This window comes from Dendrobates tinctorius, unplaced genomic scaffold (assembly GCF_039654945.1).
Source record: "Dendrobates tinctorius isolate UK_male_01 unplaced genomic scaffold, ASM3965494v1 ptg000008l, whole genome shotgun sequence".
NCBI classification, from domain to species: Eukaryota; Metazoa; Chordata; class Amphibia; order Anura; family Dendrobatidae; genus Dendrobates; species Dendrobates tinctorius.
The window spans coordinates 40,248,443-40,268,591 of NW_027361676.1; the positions used below are offsets into that span (position 1 = coordinate 40,248,443).

The 20,149-nt window shown below is 47.4% G+C and overlaps 1 protein-coding gene across 2 annotated transcripts in view; it reads right to left on the reverse strand.

Moving 5' to 3' along the window:
* Nucleotides 1-20,149, reverse strand: part of LOC141091492 (probable ATP-dependent RNA helicase DDX60) — a 361,948-nt gene that overhangs the window by 278,485 nt on the left and 63,314 nt on the right. For both annotated transcript variants that reach the window (XM_073577118.1, XM_073577110.1), the window contains exon 8: nucleotides 14,754-14,867. In XM_073577118.1, coding sequence (XP_073433219.1) covers nucleotides 14,754-14,867 — 114 coding nt within the window. The remainder of the gene's footprint in view (nucleotides 1-14,753; nucleotides 14,868-20,149) is intronic.

Below are 20,149 nucleotides of genomic sequence, written 5' to 3' on the forward strand. Positions count from 1 at the left end.
AGCTGAAGCAGAGGAAGAGAAGCTCCTGCCTGGACCTGGCGCGGCTGCGCAGGACCCGCCAGCGACCCTCGCGGAACCGGAGCCGCCATGAGCTCCACCGCCATCCTCGGTGTCTCACCGGGCAGCGCCCGCTACCACCACGCCTGCACCGGAGCAGAGGCCGCACCGCCGGGAACTCCCAGGTATATATCCCGGCCTTCCTAATGGGTTGATGGGGAGGAGGAGGAGGACCATGCTGGTGGGGGTACGGTTGGAACCGGCATGCCCGATCCGACATCTACAAGCCAGAGGGGGGGTCTGGATCGTTTTGGGACGGTGATCTCGGGATTCCTTCACTGCTAAGTCCCCAGGCAGTGGCTTGTCAGAGCCGACAATCTGCGGAAGCCTTAAGAGCCAGACCTCGTACCAGAGCAACGGAGTATGAGAACAGTTCCAGTTCAGCTTCCAGAACCCCAGGAGGGGACCAGCACTAAAAATGTACTCTCGTTACCCAGGAGGGTTTGTTTGCACCATTTGTGCCTTGTTTTTGCTATCATGTTTTTGTTTTTCTGGTAGCACTTTTGTTGCCCTGTTTTGATTGGCAGCGTTCTTCAATTTTGAACTACCGATCATGAACTTGAAGTGATCCAAAAACTTTTATTGTAAATAGTTGCACCTCTTTAGGTGCCCTTAATTGGTTTTACATATAGAGACACTTTGCGAAGATAATGTTTTTGAATGGACACTTTTCGAAGATGATGTCTACCTCAAAGGACAATGCAAGAGATCCCGGCTGGGAGCGGTGTCCAGCACCTTACAAGAATAACTGTTGAATGTTGTACTGTGAAGTATTTGATAATGTGTTTTACAAGAGTATTAGTAACAGAGAAATGGCTTTTATAGAAGAATTAGGAATGTCTGATCTAGAGATGAGTGATGTGAATAAAGAATTGAAAGTAGACAGGTGACAGACCAGGTACTTGCGGTCAGCGTCTTGCGTCTAGAGGAAGAGAGAAAAATGAGAGAAAAATATGTTACAGAGAATAGCACTTTGAATTGAGAATTGCACTTAGAATTAAAAATTTTAGATAGAAACCTAGATAGAATTGTTGTAACGTCAAGATGAGTACCTCCTATACTAGGAAGATTAGTATAAGAAATGTTTATGCAGCATTATAAAAATTTGTATGTTTCTTTGCTGTCAACTTTGTTGTCTTGCAGCCCACGGACGTGTTGTGTTTAACGGGGGGGTATGTGGCGCCCCTGAGGCTTCCATAAGGGAGAGAAGGAACAGCGCGGAATGAAGGAGTAGGAGAACAGAAGGAGTTGTGGGTTGGAATAGGAACACTGCCTATAGGTTCTCAGCACAAGGCAGGGGCCCGGTCCCCGAGGTTGTATGGACACTTATGGTTCTGCAGCAGACACCGGTGGAGTAGTTGGCTGTAAATGCACTATTCCCATCCAAGACTTGGCACACAACAGCAACACGGATTGAGAGTCGGGATCCAGGAGGTCCCTGATCAGGCTACAGCTGTCTGTCATACAAGTAGAGTTGTTAGGAACATCTGACAGGAGGAACTTCACAGTAACTACGGTACTGGAGCTCTTCACACTAAAAGGCGCAATAGAGGAGTCGTTCAGGACAGGTACATTTTGGCGGAGTGTTGGAAAGGAGAAGCCTGACTTGCCCAGGAGGTTGATTGAGTCTCTGCCCCAGAGGACACGGCATGGAAGCGGGCACCAGTGGTTACCAAGAACTGTGAGTAAAGCGTTGAAACTGCAAGCCCTGGTGTCCTCCATTCCTTTTTGCGTCCGCCAGCACTGCTACATTCCCTGCACCGGACACTACACCATCAAGGTGTCCCCACATCTACACTGCCCTGGGACAACAGCCCTGCCTGTGGAGGGCTATACCACCATTGCTGCATCCCACCATCTGTCCCAGAAGATCTGTCTGCAGCGTCGGCTTAACATCTCCCTTGCCGAACACCACAGGTGGCGTTACGAACTATTCCATCACACCATTACATTTCCTCATTGACATTGGGTGCCCAGGGCCACGGACTGGGTCACAGCTGCCGTGATACTTTCCCCCTGACACCGGCTCGGTACCGATTACCCCACAGCCCTGGGAGGGCGACCCAGAGGGACTCCCCGCAGGTAACAGGAAGGTTCCCTAAGTCTCCACCCCTGATTCGGCGAGCAGAGCCCAAGAAGGCCGCTCAGGACTTATCTGGGGAAGTAAGGAGCCCCATAATCTGCTGGTCGTGCCAGGAACCAGGGCATATGAGAGCTGATTGCCCCCACCTGGCTGAGCCCATGGACACCATCTTTCTGAACCGCCAGTCTCACTATGCCGAACCGATGTGTGCAATGGGCACCCCGAAAGGTCCCAATATGGAACATTTGTGCCAGGTTGAAGTGGAGGGCACCCTGGCTGTGGCCCTATTGGACTCAAGGAGTCTTATAACCCTGGTACGAGCCAGCTGGATACAAACCAGCGAGTATACGAGTCAGAAAATTGGGGTGTTGTGTATACATGGGGACTTAAAAACTATCCCACCGCACTTGTGGTGATCAGCACACCAGCGGGGAGGCGGAGCCACGAGGTGGGGGTTGTGACTAATTTGCATTATGAGGTGATAATTGGAAGAGACTTTCCTTTATTTTCTATGCTGTGGACATCATTTGTTTAACGGGGAAGAGCATCCGCTAGTTTCCTTAGCCAAAAGCTTACCCCAGCTGAAACCAGGTACAGAGTTGTGGAGAGAGAGTGCTTGGCCATCAAGTGGGCACTGGAGTCATTGCGCTACTATTTGCTGGGGAGAACATTTCGGTTGGTGACAGATCATTCCCCTCTTACGTTGATGCGTCAAGCTAAGGAGAGGAATGCCCGAGTCACCAGATGGTTCCTGTCCCTACAAAATTTTAAATTTTCAGTAGAACACTGGGCAGGCAGACTACAGGAGAATGCAGATGCCCTGTCCAGACTTCACTGTATGTCATGTGTCCACCCCTCTAGGGTTGAACATAGGAGGGAGGTATGTGGTACAGTAAAGGGTGTTTTACTGGAAGGGAGATACATTTCTCCCAGCAGATTAATGTTTGGCCAGGTTTTTCCCTAAAGACAGGACCTGCGATGATGTCATGGTCACGTGATCAGCCCATGTGATGTCTACCTCACTGGTGGGAGGGGTTATGGGCTATGTAATGGAGGCTGGTATTTGGCACATGGTGAGAGTGTGTCTGGATGTTACAGGAACTTGGCTGGACTTAGCCTGAAATTTTACACAGGATCCCCGTGCTGCAGGACCATAGCAGCAAGACTCTCAACAACCCTGGGAATGGTACCTGGCGGATGCCGCAGGACCTGGCAGCCACTTAGTTAAGCCCGTCCCCATGCAAGGGGTGAGTCTGGGACCAGTGGTTCTCCAAGCTGGAGTACATTTATGTTTTTCCCTAATTTTCTGTTAACCTGCTGTTTGCAAAGTGACATTAATTCACTGAAATTAGACTTTGAGCCTGTGTGTTGCCTTGTTACTGCAGCCCTGCCATTACCTACCAGAGGGAATCCCTACACTGTGTACATTGTCTAGTTACAGAGGTGCTTATCACAGGAGGGGGCGGAGTCTGACTTGCAAGTGCCTGCCAGGGTGTCACAGCAATAAATCACCACGTGATAAAATCTTCATTGTAAATAAACAACCGCACACAGTTTGACATGTGACAAGCTGTTGAATTCTGTGTTTTAACCCAGTTAACCAGTGAATTGGCTGCTGCCTCAGCTCCTCAATACTATGTTCAGTCTCTGGTAGGTCTGGAGTGTTACCAGTGCTGTCAGCACAAGTAGTGCTCCGTCTCCAGAGAAAGCAGATCGAGGAGTGTTACCAGCGCTGTCAGCACGGCAGTGATCCTGCTCCAGTTCAGGCAGGTCAGGGAGTGTTACCAGCACTGTCAGTACGCCAGTGCTCCCTCTTCAGAGCAAGCAGGTCGGAGAATATTACCAGAACTGTCAGCATGGCAGCGCTCCCTCTCCAGTGCAGGTGTAAGGGGATGAGAGTTTTATACCTTTAAATCTCCATGTTGTTCTTATATACACATCTTTGCTACGTTTTATCGTGTTTCCAATCGTATTGTGATATAACGTGTATATTTCATGTTGCTATTTAACATATGTACATACTAAGACAGGGTAATTAGTTCTATGGCCACTAGATGGGGCATAGAGTTTACATTTTAGATGGGGATATAGGGGTTAACAATAGGAGGGGTTAGTTGTATAGGAAGGCAGGGGGACTTTCTAGTTAGAGTTAGTTAAGGCAGGGGTGTTTGAACCCTGTAGATGCGCCTTATTTCCCCGGGGGTGTAAAACCCTCATCTTGGCTTGAGCTTAAGTGTTCAGGACTAAGGACTCAACACAGACTGCCAGCAATGTTAATGCAAAGTGCACAGCTATCCAGTAAGGAAGAACAAATATAGCAGCAAGGTTAGGGGGATAGAGTTCCCATGTGGAAGAATTGAAAGAAGCAAAGGGCAGGCTGACGGGCGAGTGTTCATCATGTGGCGGCTCGCAGCCTGGGCGCATTCTCTAGGAGCCGGGGCAAAACGGCAGAGGGAAGCACCAGTGATAGGGAGTATGGACAGGAGGGATACCGTAATTTGTACAAGTGGGTACAACCCGACTTTGAGCTGCATAGGGAAGAGAGTGAAGAAGGGAAAGTTGTTATTGAATGTAAGAAAGATTTTATTGACCATCACGTTGGTAACCTGGATGAGCTGCAAAGAGACGTCAGTAAAATTTTGCATTGAGTTGAACTTGGACTCTGTCTTTATGTATGCAAATGACCGAAGATGGTTCTAGAAGGCAGAGGGAGGACCCAGCACCGTGAGTACAGATCGTGCTATGTGGAAAGTGTTGTATTTTTTTCCTATGAGGGAAGGCCCGGGCACAACAGTACCGGAGTGTTCGGCCATGACTACGGCCCATGGTCTACCTTGCACAGGCATGTCGGGGGGTGTTACCAGTGCTGTCAACATAGCCATGCTCCCTCTCCAGTGCAAGCAGGACAGGGGTGTTATCAGCACTGTCGGCAGTGCTCCTTCTCCAGTGCACGAATGTTGGGGAGTGTTACCAGCGCTGTCAGCATGGCAGTTTCCCCTCTTCAGAGCAGGCATGTCAGGGAGTGTTAACAGCACTGTCAGCACGGCAATGCTCCCTCTCAACTGTAGGCAGGTTGGGGAGTGTTACCAGCATTGTCAGCACGAGAGTGCTCCCTATCCAGTGCAGGCAGGTCGGGGGAGTGTTAGCAGCATTGTGGGCAATGCTTCCTCTCCAGTGCAGGCATGTTGGCAGGTGTTACTAATGCTGTCAACACAACCGGTCCTCCCTCTCCAGTGCAAGCAGATCAAGGAGTGTTACCAGCACTGTCAGCATGGCATTGCTTCCTCTCTAGTGCTGCTGGTCGGGGAGGGTTACCAGCGCTGAACACAGCAGTGCTTCCTCTCCAGTGCAGGCAGGTCTGGGAGTGTTACCAGCGCTGTCAGCATGGCAATGCTCCCTCTCCAGGGTAGGCAGGTTGGGAAGTGTTACCAGTACTGTCAGCATGGCAGTGCTCCCTCTCCAGTGAAGGCAGGTCGCGGAGTGTTGCCAGCGCTGTCAGCACAGCACTGCTCCCGCTTCAATGCAGGCAGGATAAGGAGTGTTACCAGTGCTGTCAGCACGGCAATGCTCCCTCTCCAGGGTAGGCAGGTTGGGGAGTGTTACCAGCGCTGTGGGTAGTGCTCCCTCTCCAGTGCAGGCAGGTTTGGGGAGTGCTACCAGCCCTGTGGGCAGCGCTCCCTCTCCAGTGCAGGCAGGTCGGGAGTGTTACCAGCATTGTCAGCATGGCAGTGCTCCCTCTCCAGTGCAGGCAGGTTGAGGAGTGCTGCCAGTGCTGTTAGCACAGCAGTGCTCTCTCTTCAATGCAGGCAGGATGAGAAGTGTTACCAGTGCTGTCAGCAGGGCAATGCTCCCTCTCCAGGGTAGGCAGGTTGGGGAGTGTTACCAGTGCTGTGAGCACAGCAGTGCTCTCTTTCCTGTGCAGGCTGGTCGGGGAGTGTTACCAGCGCTGTGGGTAGTGCTCCCTCTCCAGTGCAGGCAGGTTTGGGGAGTGTTACCAGCGCTGTGGGCAGCGCTACCTCTCCAGTGCAGGCATTTTGGGGGGGGTGCTATCAGTGCTGTAAGCACAGCAGTGCTGCCTCTTATTTCCAGGCAGGTCAGGGAGTGTTACCAGTGCTGTCAGCATGACAGTGCTCCCTCTCCAGTGCAGGCAGGTCGAGAAGTGTTACCAGCACTTTCAGCACGGCAGTGCTCCCTCTCCAGTGCAGGTGACTCAAGGAGTGTTACCAGCACTGTCAGCATGGCAATGCTCCCTCTCCAGGATATGCAGGTGGGGGGGTGTTACCAGTGCTGTGAGCACAGCAGTGCTCCCTTTCCTGTGCAGGCAGGTCAGAGAGTGTTACCAGCGCTGTCAGCACAGGAGCGCTTCCTCTCAATTGCTCAATTATCTTCTTATGGGAGCCTTCATCCGATGTGCGGCTGCAGGCTCCCATAGGAGGAGCTGCACTGGAAACACCTCCTAAATTCATGGAGTGAAGTCGGGACCAAAAGAGAAGAGGGAGTGAGCTCCCAGGAGAGTATGACCTCCTGGGTTTCTTCTGATCTCTCCCCACAGACACATTCCTTGTGCTGTTCTCCTGATATAATTACTATTTAGTTGTTAGGTTTGTATATTTTACATTGCTTTTGCCTTTATATTTGGCATTGCTTCATCAGTTAGATGTATTACTTGTATTACTATTGTTAGACACATAGCTATGCACCATCTGCAGCAACATCATTCTACTCGTGAAAAGCTCACCCCTTCACGCCAGACAGCTTATACGCCCAAGGGGCACCACAAGTCCATACGGTAACAAGGAGTGAAAAATCAGACATATCTGAGTTTACCAGGTTCATGGTGAGCAGGGATCAACACCTTATGGGCAGCATGGTGGCTCAGTGGTTAGCACTGCAGCCTTGCAGCACTGGAGTCTTTGTTTCAAATCCCACCAAAGACAACATCTGCAAGGAGTTTGTATGTTCTCCCCATGTTTGCGTGGGTTTCCTTCTGGTACTCCGGTTTCCTCCCACATTCCAAAGACATTCTGATTGGGAATTTAGATTGTGAACCCTCAATGGGGACAGCAATGATGATATGTGCAAACCTGTTAAGTGCTGCGGAATATGTTGGTGATATATAAAGATTATTATTATTAACACCTGTCTCTCGAAATTTGATGACCATGCAGAGATCTACAGAGTCTGGAAAGCAACCTTCAAGGCTGCCATTGCCGACCTCAACTCATCTGTGGAGCAGGAGCTCGATCTCATGGTCAAATGGTTGGGCCCAGAATCTACAAATCGTATCAAGAGTCTAAGGACTGTCTATGTGGGACAAACTGAAACAGGTCTCGCTGCTGCCTGGCAGAGACTTGAAAGAACCTACAGAAATGCTGAAGCCACAGAAAGGGCCCTGTTCAAGAGACTGCAGAATATTCCAAGGATCAACCTTAAGGAAGTCCACAAGATTCTGGACCTAGGTGATCTGCTCATGGAACTGGAACTTGCAAAAAAAGACCCTCATCTATCTGGACTGTTCTATCTGGATACTGCCCATGGAGTGAACCCAATCGTCACAAAACTGCAACACAGTTTGCAAGAGAAGGGGTCAATTGGCAGTATGTGTCTCGAGATGTAAAAGAGCACATGATGTCACCTTCCCTCCTTCTATTCATTTCTGCAGGGTCATCGCTGAACAGGTCCAGATGAGGAACGACCCTAGCCCACTAACACTGCAGCTCCAGCAACATCGTCGTCAAGATATGAAAGCGTCGGACATAGAGGCAGAGACTTTAGAAACAGTGTAAATGTTAGAAAGACTAACCTGCCACCACCTGCAGTACCTTCCGTTAAACAGTACACTACCTTGTCGGGAGACAAGCTTTTCAATAGTGAATGTCCCATTCATAAAAAAACATACTCATTGAACAAGTGCAGAGGTTTCAGGTCCAAAACCATACAGGAGTGCAAGAAAATCCTCAGTGAACTTGGAGTATGTTTCAAGAGCTGCACTTCATTAGAACACATGGCCAAATACTGCAAATCTGCCATTAAGTGTGAAGAGTGTTGTAGCAACAAACACGCTTCAGGCATGCATCCAACCTCAGCCACCAGCGATTCACCGGCCATAGTTACTTCTATTCCCGCTAGCCATGGCGAGGAGCCACAGAATCACACAAATTCTACCCTGGCTGTTTCCTACTCATGCTTAGAAGTATGTGGGGAGAACCAGAGTGTTAAATGCTGTGCCAGGATATGCCTAATCAGAGTCTACCCAGAAGGACAACCAGAAAAAGCAGTGAAAATATACTGTATGCTATCATTGACGATCAGAGCAATCGATCCTTAGCCGGACCTAAGTTCTTTGAAACTGCTGATATCTTGGGAAGATCGGTGTTTCACACAACTAAAGGCCCCGTTACACATAATGTCCCAGCGATCCCACCAACGATCCGACATGGATGGGATCGCTGGGACATCGTTAGGCTGATCGCTGGTGAGCTGTCACATAGACAGCCCCTCCAGCAATCAGGACCAGTGAGCAAGCTGGTTTCTAATGTAAACATCGGGTATCCAGGTGCCACGGCTCTTGGATACCCGCTGTTTACCTTGGAAACCAGTGTCCAGCGTCACTGATCACTGGTCTCTTTCTGCCACACGCAGCGATGCGTGCTGGCCAGCGGGAGACCAGCAATCAAAAATGGCCCAGGATGATCGAGCACGATCAGTGATACCCAGCAGGGGGGCCGGTCGCTGATCCCTGTCACACACAGCGATCTTGCTGGCAAGATCGCTGTGGCGTCACAAAATCAGCGATCTCGCTAGCGAGATCACTGTGTGTGATGGGGCCTTAAGGATGACAGAAAAGTAACCTGGAAGATAAAGTCAGTAGAAGATAGAAAATTTGTCAAGATAATGGACAATGAGTTCCTTAAAGACAAAACTAATCACTGGGTTTTTCCCTTACCCTTCCGAGCTACCAGGAACACATTGCACCTTTATGGGAAAAATATTCTGTAACAACTATACGGAACCAACTTCTCCCTTAAAGGAGATCCATGGAACAGGACCTGGCAGATCATGTGACAGCCGGGGAGGCGCCTGGAGGGGGGCAGAGTCAAGCTCCGTGAACGGACGAGAGTCGATAACTGGACGAGAGCCGAGCACGTAGTCAGGCAAGCCAAAGTCAGAAGCCGGGAGGACAAGCGATAGCCCGGGGTGAGACAGAAGGATGGTGGGGGACAAGCCGAAGTCGGTAGCCAGACGGGAGCATGGGACCAAAGGGCAAGACTGAAAGTGGTCAGGGACAGAGCCCGGAGTCAGAACCTAGGAATACAAAGCAGTACCGAATCAAGAGACAGGAGAAACAGAGTCTTAGTTGGGTCATACACTGAAACACACAAGCACACAGAGGCACAACAATATCAGAGTGACTACCAGAGTCAGCAACTCAAGCCGGGTAAGCAGAAGTATCACCGACACAGAACCAGGAATAAAGCAGACCTAAATAGCCCTCCTTGAACCAAAAGAGGCTAAACAAAGTTAACCCCCACCTGACTAGAATGGGAGAAAAATCCCCGTCCTGTGTCATGACACTTGTGCTCTCATGACTGCCCGCTGCTGGCACCGGAGAATCTTCACAGCTGCAGTGCTTGCAATGTGAGGATTTGCAAGTCTGCAGTTATATAGAGTGGCTGCAGAACTTCATGAAAATCCTGGGCAAACAACCTTTAAGATTTGTTTTCGTAGTAACATAATTCACACTGTCAAATATCGCAGTATGTCACTGCTACATGGTAGCATGATGCAGGTCAGTAATGTCACATTCAGTTTTTCACCATTAATAGCCTCTCCCTTCCAGCGATACGCTTTCAATGGTTTCTGCATCCTGGATGCACATGGAGTTGAAAACAATAATGGAACAAAGAGCAGAGCTGCCAACCTACCAGAAATTCCAGGACTGTCCGTAAAAATAGACACTTTTTGCCCTGTCCTAAGAAATATCTAAGGCATTCGTGATTTTTTTGAAGCCTAAGAAACTTATACAGATTATTTTAAATGTATTTATCCTTATTTTACAGTTTACAGTGAATGCAGCTGAGGTCTCCATGAAAGAAATATGGGCTGTAGACATGCATCACTTACAATCATAATGTATTATTATGGTTTTCCAACATGGCTGTAAAAAATATCGCCTGTCTGTGATTTTTGGATAAGCTGTCCAGAAAAAATAAAAGATCAAGTTGGCAACCCTGACACGGAGCCACAAGTTCCATCATTCAACAAGTGCATCTGAGCCTCAGCTTAACCCCTTAAAATAAAATGTATATGTGTAAATATATATATATCTGTATAATTATATAACTACATGAAGGAAAAATTAAAGATCAGATATACACTCACTGGCCACTTTATTAGGTACACCATGCTAGTAACGGGTTGGACCCCCTTTTGCCTTCAGAACTGCCTCAATTCTTCGTGGCAGAGATTCAACAAGGTGCTGGAAGCATTCCTCAGAGATTTTGGACCATATTGACATGATGGCATCACACAGTTGGCGCAGATTTGTCGGCTGCACATCCCTGATGCGAATCTCCCGTTCCACCACATCCCAAAGATGCTCTATTGGATTGAGATCTGGTGACTGAGGAGGCCATTTGAGTACAGTAAACTCATTGTCGTGTTCAAGAAACCAATCTGAGATGATTCGAGCTTTATGACATGGTGCATTATCCTGCTGAAAGTAGCCATCAGATGTTGGGTACATTGTGGTCATAAAGGGATGGACATGGTCAGCAACAATACTCAGGTAGGCTGTGGCGTTGCAACGATGCTCAATTGGTACCAAGGGGCCCAAAGAGTGCCCAGAAAAAATTCCCCACACCATGACACCACCACCACCAGCCTGAACCGTTGATACAAGGCAGGATGGATCCATGCTTTCATGTTGTTTACGCCAAATTCTGACCCTACCATCCGAATGTCGCAGCAGAAATCGAGACTCATCAGACCAGGCAACGTTTTTCCAATCTTCTACTGTCCAATTTCGATGAGCTTGTGCAAATTGTAGCCTCAGTTTCCTGTTCTTAGCTGAGAGGAGTGGTACCCAGTGTGGTCTTCTGCTGCTGTAGCCCATCTGCCTCAAAGTTCGACGCACTGTGCGTTCAGAGATGCTCTTCTGCCTACCTTGGTTGTAACGGGTGGCAATTTGAGTCACTGTTGCCTTTCTATCAGCTCGAACCAGTCTGCCCATTCTCCTCTGACCTCTGGCATCAACATGGCATTTCCGGCCACAGAACTGCCGCTCACTGGATTTTTTTTCTTTTTCGGACCATTCTCTGTAAACCCTAGAGATGGTTGTGCGTGAAAATCCCAGTAGATCAGCAGTTTCTGAAATACTCAGACCAGCCCTTCTGGCACCAACAATCATGCCACGTTCAAAGGCACTCAAATCACCTTTCTTCCCCATACTGATGCTCGGTTTGAACTGCAGGAGATTGTCTTGACCATGTCTACATGCCTAAATGCACTGAGTTGCCGCCATGTGATTGGCTGATTAGAAATTAAGTCTTAACACACAGTTGGACAGGTGTACCTAATAAAGTGGCCAGTGAGTGTATGCATGTCTTAAAAAATTGATGCATGCATATATATATCATTACACATTGTGACAAAGTCACTAGTAAAGTACTGGAGGGGAGACCTGTGTCACAACGCTTAATGGCGTCAGTGATGTGAAACCCAGAGTATTTTCCTCCAACACATTAAGTGTTGTAAGGATGAAGCCAAGTTGTACAAATGGGTTGGTTTTTATGTGAACATCCATAGAGTGAGTGGGAGGATGTCCACCTTATCTCCCCCTGTAGAGCCGGCACAGCCATGAGCTGAGAGGACCTGTGTGAGGTCACAGTCATGTGTTCAATCACATGGGGAAGGAGTCACAAGGTCTGGGGCTTAAATAGCTGGGCTCCAGAGGCAGTCTTTGTTCAGTAAGACTGGAGAGAGGACCTACAATGGTTTTGTGCGCTGAGGGGGAAAGACTGAACCTGTGTTGCTCCAGTGCAGGCTGCTATCCGCAAACGTATGGACTCTGTTACAGTATTTTGTTTTCTTCGTTGTTTCCCTGTTTTTGCCTGAAGGGCTGTATTTACTTTATCCTTCTTGTTGGTTTATAATGACATATAATAAACAGCTGAAGTTTTAAAGAGACAGTGTTCCTGTTTTCCACGTCCGTGAACCGCCAAGTGAGTTGAACTACAAGTGGTGTTTTGAATGCGAGCAATGTTCAGGAAATACTAGTAGAAGATGTGGTCAGACCACATGTCCTGGGTAAAAGAGGCCACAAGCCAGCAGATGACATCAGGCAAAATGGAGGACTTGCTCAAGCATCTGGTGAACGCGCAACAGCAACAGCTGGCATATCAGGAGACGTGTAAGTTGCTTATCCAGCAAATGCAAGAGCATCAGCAGCAGTTCCAAAAACAGCAGCAATAAAAACATTACCAGTTCACACAACAGCAGCAGCAGATTGAGTTGCTTGCCGAGGCAGTTCATGGGAGACCGGAAGCCCATTCCACAAATCCATGTGAAGACACTTACGTCCGGAAGGCGGTAAGATGAGTAATGCAGAAAATGAAGGGCTGTGTTTACTTTCCCCCTTCTTGTTGGTTTATGCTGCCATATAATAAACCAACTAAAGATTTAAAGAAACTGTGTTCCTGTTTTCTACCTTCATGTACCGCCAAGTGAGTTGGATTACCACAACATATACTGTACACACATAGTGTATATATATCTACTATAGACTCACATTATGTGCAATATATAGTTTCATTACACCGTATTTACATGTCAGGGGTAATATAGGGGACATGTACTGTCACCACTGTGGATGTGATGTGTAGTGACTGTGTTGCACTGCCACAGATGAGGACATAGGATCACTGCTCTGTCACCACTGTAGATGTGAGGTGTAACATAGTAACATAGTTAGCAAGGCCGAAAAAAGACATTTGTCCTTCCAGTTCAGCCTATATTTCGTCAGAATAAATCCCCTGATCTACGTCCTTCTAAAGAACCTAATAACTGTAAGATACAATATTGTTACGCTCCAGGAAGACTTCCAGGCCTCTCTTTAACCCCTCGACTGAGTTTGCCATCACCACCTCCTCAGGCAAGAAATTCCAGATCGGTGTAGTTATTGTGCTGCACTTCCGCAGATGAGGACACAGGACCACTGCTTTATGACTTCCAATGCTAGAATGAATGACAGAAATCAGTGCTGGGGCAGATACTAACAGCCAATGAGTGTGCAGTGGGCAGGCAGAGGCGGCTCTGAACACTGAAGCCAAAAGCGGGGCTACTAATGATTGTGAGCTACAAAAAAGCCCAGGGAGCTGATATACCAGCATGTAAACAAGTGGGTGCAGGCAATGAAGCTGACATTCAGAAGGAGCAAAAGGTGGGAAACTAGAACAAAATTTATAGGAGTAATATATATTATAATATAGCAGAGATTAGCTGAAAAATGTTTGGGGGTTTCCAGGGTCGGACAGCTTTTTTAATTACAGACAAGCTCAAAGCCAATCTGGCTAGGCTTAAACCATGACTAAGCCCTGTTAACGGTAAGATCAACTGCAATAACCCATAACTCCTCAGTCCAGGTTTTGAGGTGCCACCCAAAACACTGATTTCTGATATAATCTTGCATTAGGATGTAGTAAGTGGAAACTCCCTCAGTGTTCTGACACTAATGTAGGGGTCTGGACTAGGGATTATTCATTTTGAGGCATGATCATTACCAAGTCCTGGGGCTCACTCGCCGTTGAGGACACCAGGACACTATGGGGTCTGTGAGTCAGGGGGCCCCCATTCTTTAAACATAAATACCTTTCCCTGTTCCTGCACAGCTCCAGTGTCCATCGCTCTCTGATATCTCAGGGCAGATGGCGCAATGACGTCACTATAGAGCGCCCTCTGCGCTGAGCACTGCAGAGAGTCATATGACGCTGAGGAGACCAGAGCAGTGGGGGAAGACGTAATTATTTGATTTTTTAATGTATGGAGTATTATATGGGGCCCATTCTGTATGAAGCATTATATGAGGCCCATTATTCTGTATGGAGCATTATATGGGGCCCATTATTCTGCATGGAGCATTATAAGGGTCCTATTATTCTTCATGGAGCATTATTTGGGAACCATTATTCTGTATGGAGCATTATATGGGGCCCATTATACGGTAAGGAGCACAATGCGGTGCCCTTAATATTGTGTGGAGGACTATATAGGAAGAAATTGACTTTTGCACAGGATACACTGCTGAGAACAGTTTCTACTGGTAAAGTTACATTTATCAATATCCCATTTACCTCTAATACTACAGGTACTGACACCCTGAAACCTGTGGACCCTTGATCACCTGAATCCCCTATGCTCTCTAGTATTGCAGAATTTACAATAGATATCACTCAAGTAATGTAAGAAGTAAGTGAAATCTTTGGCATTGTACTTGATTTATTAATGATCTTCAAACGCGGTACCTTCCCTTTAAGAAGTCATTAGTAATCAGCCTAGCTGCCAAACTCTGGACCCAATCCACTGATGCATTTTCTATTCTACATGACGATATTACCTGTTTTGGCTTAGATTCACCATGTATTCTCAGTGCCATGGAGCATGAAACAACACAAGTGATTGCCCGGGCATCTCTCTGACATGTAGGAAGAAAAGTAATGCATTTTTGCACCTATAAGAGAAAAGAACACTTTAAAAATGTTATTGCTGAAAACACAGTTTCGTTATACAGCTGATATAAGGGTGTATTCATATGTGCTAGATTTAAGATTTTATTCCAGTAGCAAAAGCGCCACAAAACTGGCAACAATAAAGTATATTCAATGGCTAACTTTATACTCATTTTTGGTACTATTTTTTGTTGAAGATAAGAGCAGCATTTTTCCATTAGTTTTTTCTTACAGTTTTTGAAGGGATTTTAGTATTTAGGTTTTTCTTACAGTATTTTTTCACCTGAAAATATTGTTTGCATTTATGATGAATCTTTAGCATTTCAAATGATGAGATTCATAGATCGTGCAGTTCAAAGATTCCTCTTAAAATCATATGATTAGTAATGTCAAAAAACATTAAAAATAGTGTCATCAAACACCCAAGAAAAATTAAGAAGAGGATGTGTCACTTGACATAAATACAGTGGGGAAAATACGTATTTGATATGATTTTGCAAGTTTTCCCAACTACAAAGAATGGAGAGGTCCATAATTTTTATCGTAGGTACACTTCAACTGTGAGAGACAGAATCTAAAAATAAAAACAAGAAAATCACATTGTATGATTTTAAGAAAATTAAATTGCATTTAGTTGCATGAAATAAGTATTCGATCACCTACCATCAGCAAGAATTCTGACTCTCACAGACCTGTTAGTTTCTTTAAGGCTGTGTGCACACAGCATTTTTTTAGTGTTTGTTTTAGCGGATTTGCCAATAAATCTGCTATAAAAACGCTAAAAATAAGCTTCCCATTCATTTCTATGCATTTTGCACTTTTTGTGCATATTGACGCGTCTTTTACCGCAAAAAAAAACGCTTTGCGGTAAAAAAAACGCAGCATGCTCATTAATTTCGTGGATTTTTCCACATTTCTGGCCATTTCTATGGGTCTGGAACCGCGCAGAAAAATACGCGCGGAAAACGCGCAGAAAAAAACGCGCGGTTTCTGGGGAAGGGAGTCCGGTTTTTAAGCAGAAATTTTCTGCTACGGGTGCACATAGCCTTAGGGTATAAAAAAAGAAGAGCAAAGTACATCCACACTACTGCAGCCACCAGGTGCCTGTTCAGACCAAGAATCCCGCACTCACAAAATAATGCTTTTTGCTGCAAAAAGAGATGAGCGCTCAGTCCAGAAGAGAAGCATACAATGTCCAGATGCAAAAGAAAGAGGATGGCACTCCCCATCCTTAAAATCCAAACTTTATTGCTGCATAAAAGTTTTCAGCAGGGGAGCAATGTGAACAAGGAACGGACGATGGCCATTTCACGCTGCCGCGCTTTCATGGACCCGTTAGGACCCTGTTGGAATGCACGTCTCGTTAAGGCAGAGGTTGTGAGCGCAGGATGAAGCAGAAGCATTGAAGGGTTAAATATAGAAGTTTGTCCTGCACGCCTTGGGAATTCCAAGACTTGTAGAGCAGCGCCTGCTCCCACCGCCGCCAGAATTACCCAGTGCCCAGTCAGCGAGATGCAACACCCTTTGCTATGCTCCCGTTTCACATAGCGAGGCACCAGCAATCCAGACAACGATACAACCTGGTAGGGATTGCTGGTGCGTCGCTACATGGTCGCTAATAAGCTGCCAAACAGGCAGATCTCTTCAATGACGCACCAGTGATCCCGACAACGATGCGACCTGATAAGGATTGCTGGTGCCTTGTCACACAGCAGCTATTCTGAACGATTCCAGCCTACGTCCCTGAGTTCTGCGTTGCCTGTGGGCCAAGGAGCCGCCTGTGCAGTCTCAGTGGGAACTGCAGGGGCTCCGGTCCAGAAGCAGCGACGGGGGAGTGTTGTAATCTGACTCCCTCCTCGTCTGAGCAGCCGCAGCAGCTGGCAGAAATAGCGGGTCCAGGTGAGGCCGCTCGGGGTTTTCCTGCACATACGCACACCACCGGGGTCCGGGGATGGCCGTCCTAGCCCATGTGGGAGCGCGGGACCGGAGGAAAGAAAAGCAGCCTCCGTTGTTCCCTGTGGCTTCAGCGTCCAAAGGAGGACGCACATGCAGTGCCGAAACCGGAAGTAGGTAAGGAGGAACTTTGGGGTCACCGGAGGATCCCCAGCGGCAGGGCGCACGCGCGGTCTCAGGGGTATCGCGAGACCGCGCATAAGCATGGATGCGCTCCCCGCCCCCTCCCCCATAGAAGCTGCAGGAAAAAAAAAGAGCGATATTTAGTAGCGCGGCCCGGCGGCTGTATACCAGGCCGAGCAAGCGCAAATTAGCTGCACATACCCTGAGGGGGCGTCCCCGGGGGAGAGGTACCGGTAAATGGTGGAGCACATAAAAAACATGGCTGCGGGGGGTTCGGCGTGCAAGCATGTCGTCTCCAGGACAGAGCACGCATCCCCTGGCAGGTGACACAGCGGCCTCCAAGGACCACTCTTGCAGAGGTTCCTCGGATAAAAGCCACGCCAACAAGCCTCCATCTCAGCCTCCTGTTCCGATACCTACAGCTTCTCTGGGTGAGTGGACGACTCTCTGCCTATCAAGCTGACAAATGCCTCTTTCTCTCTATCTCCCCCCTCTCTTCCTCTGCGCTGCGTCCTCCCTCAGGCTAAGAAAAAAGAAAAATCAAAAAATAAAGAATGTGCCCTTTGTAGACACCTCCTACCGGACACTTACACTAAAAGGCTCTGTAAAAAATGCATTAATGAAACCGCAAAACAGGCATCATCATCAGCCACAGACATAAGGGCCATAATAAGGGAAGAATTACGGGCCCTAACCCAGTCTAGTAGTAAACCTACACATACTAAGAAACCGACTGTGGTCAGCTCACACTCGGATGAGGCTATAATTTCTGATAGCTCCAACCCATCCACATCATCATCCTCCTCAGATATGGAAGAGTGCTTGTGTTTTCCCTTAGAAAACATGGACAACCTAGTAAAGTCCGTGAGAAACACCATGGGGTGCACAGAGATGAGGGAGCCGCAAACAACACAAGAAATAATGTTTGCAGGACTAACCGATAGGAAGAGGAGAGCCTTCCCTGTTATACCAGCCATAAAAGCCCTGGTTAAGAAAGAATGGGAAAAGCAGGACCAGAGAGGTTATCTCCCCTCAGCCTCAAAAAGAAGGTACCCCTTCAGTGACAAGGAGTTGTTAACGTGGTCTAAGGTGCTGAAAGTGGATGCCGCGGTCACCTCTAGCTCAAAATAATCATCTTTACCAGTAGAAGACGCAGGAATACTAAAAGATCCACTTGACCGCAAAGCAGATGCCCCATTGAAAAGGGAATGGGAGGCAGCTACCGGCACTTTTAAGCCAGCAATAACCAGCACTTGCATGGCCCATTCTATGCTGGTCTGGGTTGATCAACTAGACCATCAAATACACCAAAAGACCTCCAGGGACAAATTTCGAGCCTCTATTCCCTGGATCCGTGGCTGCTTATATAGCGGACGCTTCTGCTGACTCGTTACGCTTGGCAGCCAGGACAACAGGCTTACAATAACGCCAGGCGTAATCTGTGGCTTAAAAGGAGGAGAGGCGATACCCAATCCAAGGCAAAGCTCTGTGCCATCCATTGTGAGGGTGAGTTTCTGTTCGGGAAAACCTTAGATGAAGTCCTCACCAAGGCAAAAGAAAGGAAAAAGAGCTTCTCTAACCCCTGCCTCCCATTTTATAGGAGGGCGTTTAGGAGACAGCCATTTGGCAGAGGAAGGCCAGCGGAAAACCAGAATCGTTGGGCCACAAAGGAGGACAAAAACAAAGGTGTCATGTTTAAGGGATCCTCCTCCCATAGAGACAGAAACTAAAGAACCAGTCCCTCCAGTAGGGAGAAGACTAAAATTTTTCCTCCGAGAATGGGAAAAAATCACAGCCAGTTCTTGGATCTTGGACATTGTTAGAAAAGGGCTAAAAATAGAGTTCCATCATGTTCCCCATAACTCGGTTATCATAACATCTCTCAACTCGCCAATCCAACAGCAGGCCCTGGAAGTTGAGATTCTAAGCTTGTTGGACAAAAAAAGTGTTGGTCCATGTGCCCAAAGAGCAGGAAGGGAGAGGATTTTACTCCCCTCTTTTTCTGGTACCTAAGCCAGATGGCTCTTTCAGGACAATTATAAACCTGAAAAAGCTAAATACATTTGTCAAAAATCACAGATTCAAGAAGGAATCTATTAGATCTACAATTAAACTTCTCTTTCCCAAATGTATGATGGCAGGCTTGGATCTAAAGGATGCTTATTATCATCTTCCCATCCATTACAGGTATCAGAAATACCTCAGAGTGGCGGTCTCCCTCGAAGGCACCATACACCATCTCCAGTTCACAGCCATGCCATTTGGCCTCTCCATCGCACAGCGAGTCTTTACCAAGGTGATGCTGGAAGTAATGACCTTCCTGTGCCAAAAAGATACCTTAATAATACCCTATCTGGACGACTTTTTAATAATAGGGAACTCAACTCGACAATGTAATCAACGAGTTGCTGATGCAATCTTATCCCTACAGGCTCTAGGTTGGATAATAAACTTCAAGAAGTCCAGAGTTGAGCCACAATCCGTCCAGTCCTTCCTGGGTCTCCAACTAGACTCCATAAAGCAAAAATGTCTGCTTCCACAGGTAAAAATTTCAATGATCAAAACAAAGATCAGACTTGCAATAGACAAACAATGCATGTCCTTGAGGGAGGCAATGTCCCTCTTAGGGTCCCTTACCTTCTGCATCCCAGCAGTACAGTGGGCCCAGTTCTACACCAGGGAATTCCAACACCAAATTCTCCTAGAAGAGGCTTGTGTCTGAGGGAATTTGGCAAAGAAAATCACCTTATCCCAAACAGTCCTAACTTCCCTAGCGTGGTGGTTAGACGACAACAATCTATTGGGAGGAGTGCCATGGGTGATAACACCTTCCCGTATAGTCACTACTGATGCCAGCCCTACAGGATGGGGGGCTCATATGGGAGAGACCTTCTCACAAGGCCGATAGGATATTAGCGAGATACAGGATTCTTCAAACTTGAAGGAGATGAATGCAGTTAGTCATGCGTTATATCACTTCCTTCCACAGCTACGAGGGGAACATGTGAGAATCCTTTCAGACAACACCACAGTGGTAGCGTATCTGAACAAGCAAGGCGGAACTCGATTGGACAGTCTAATGTCTTCCGCAAGAAAAATATTATCCTTGGTCGAAAAGCAATTTTTGTCTCTCTCGACTCTCCACATAAGAAGAAGAGACAATTCGGAAGCAGACTTCCTAAGTCGCCACATGTTAAGGCAAGGAGAA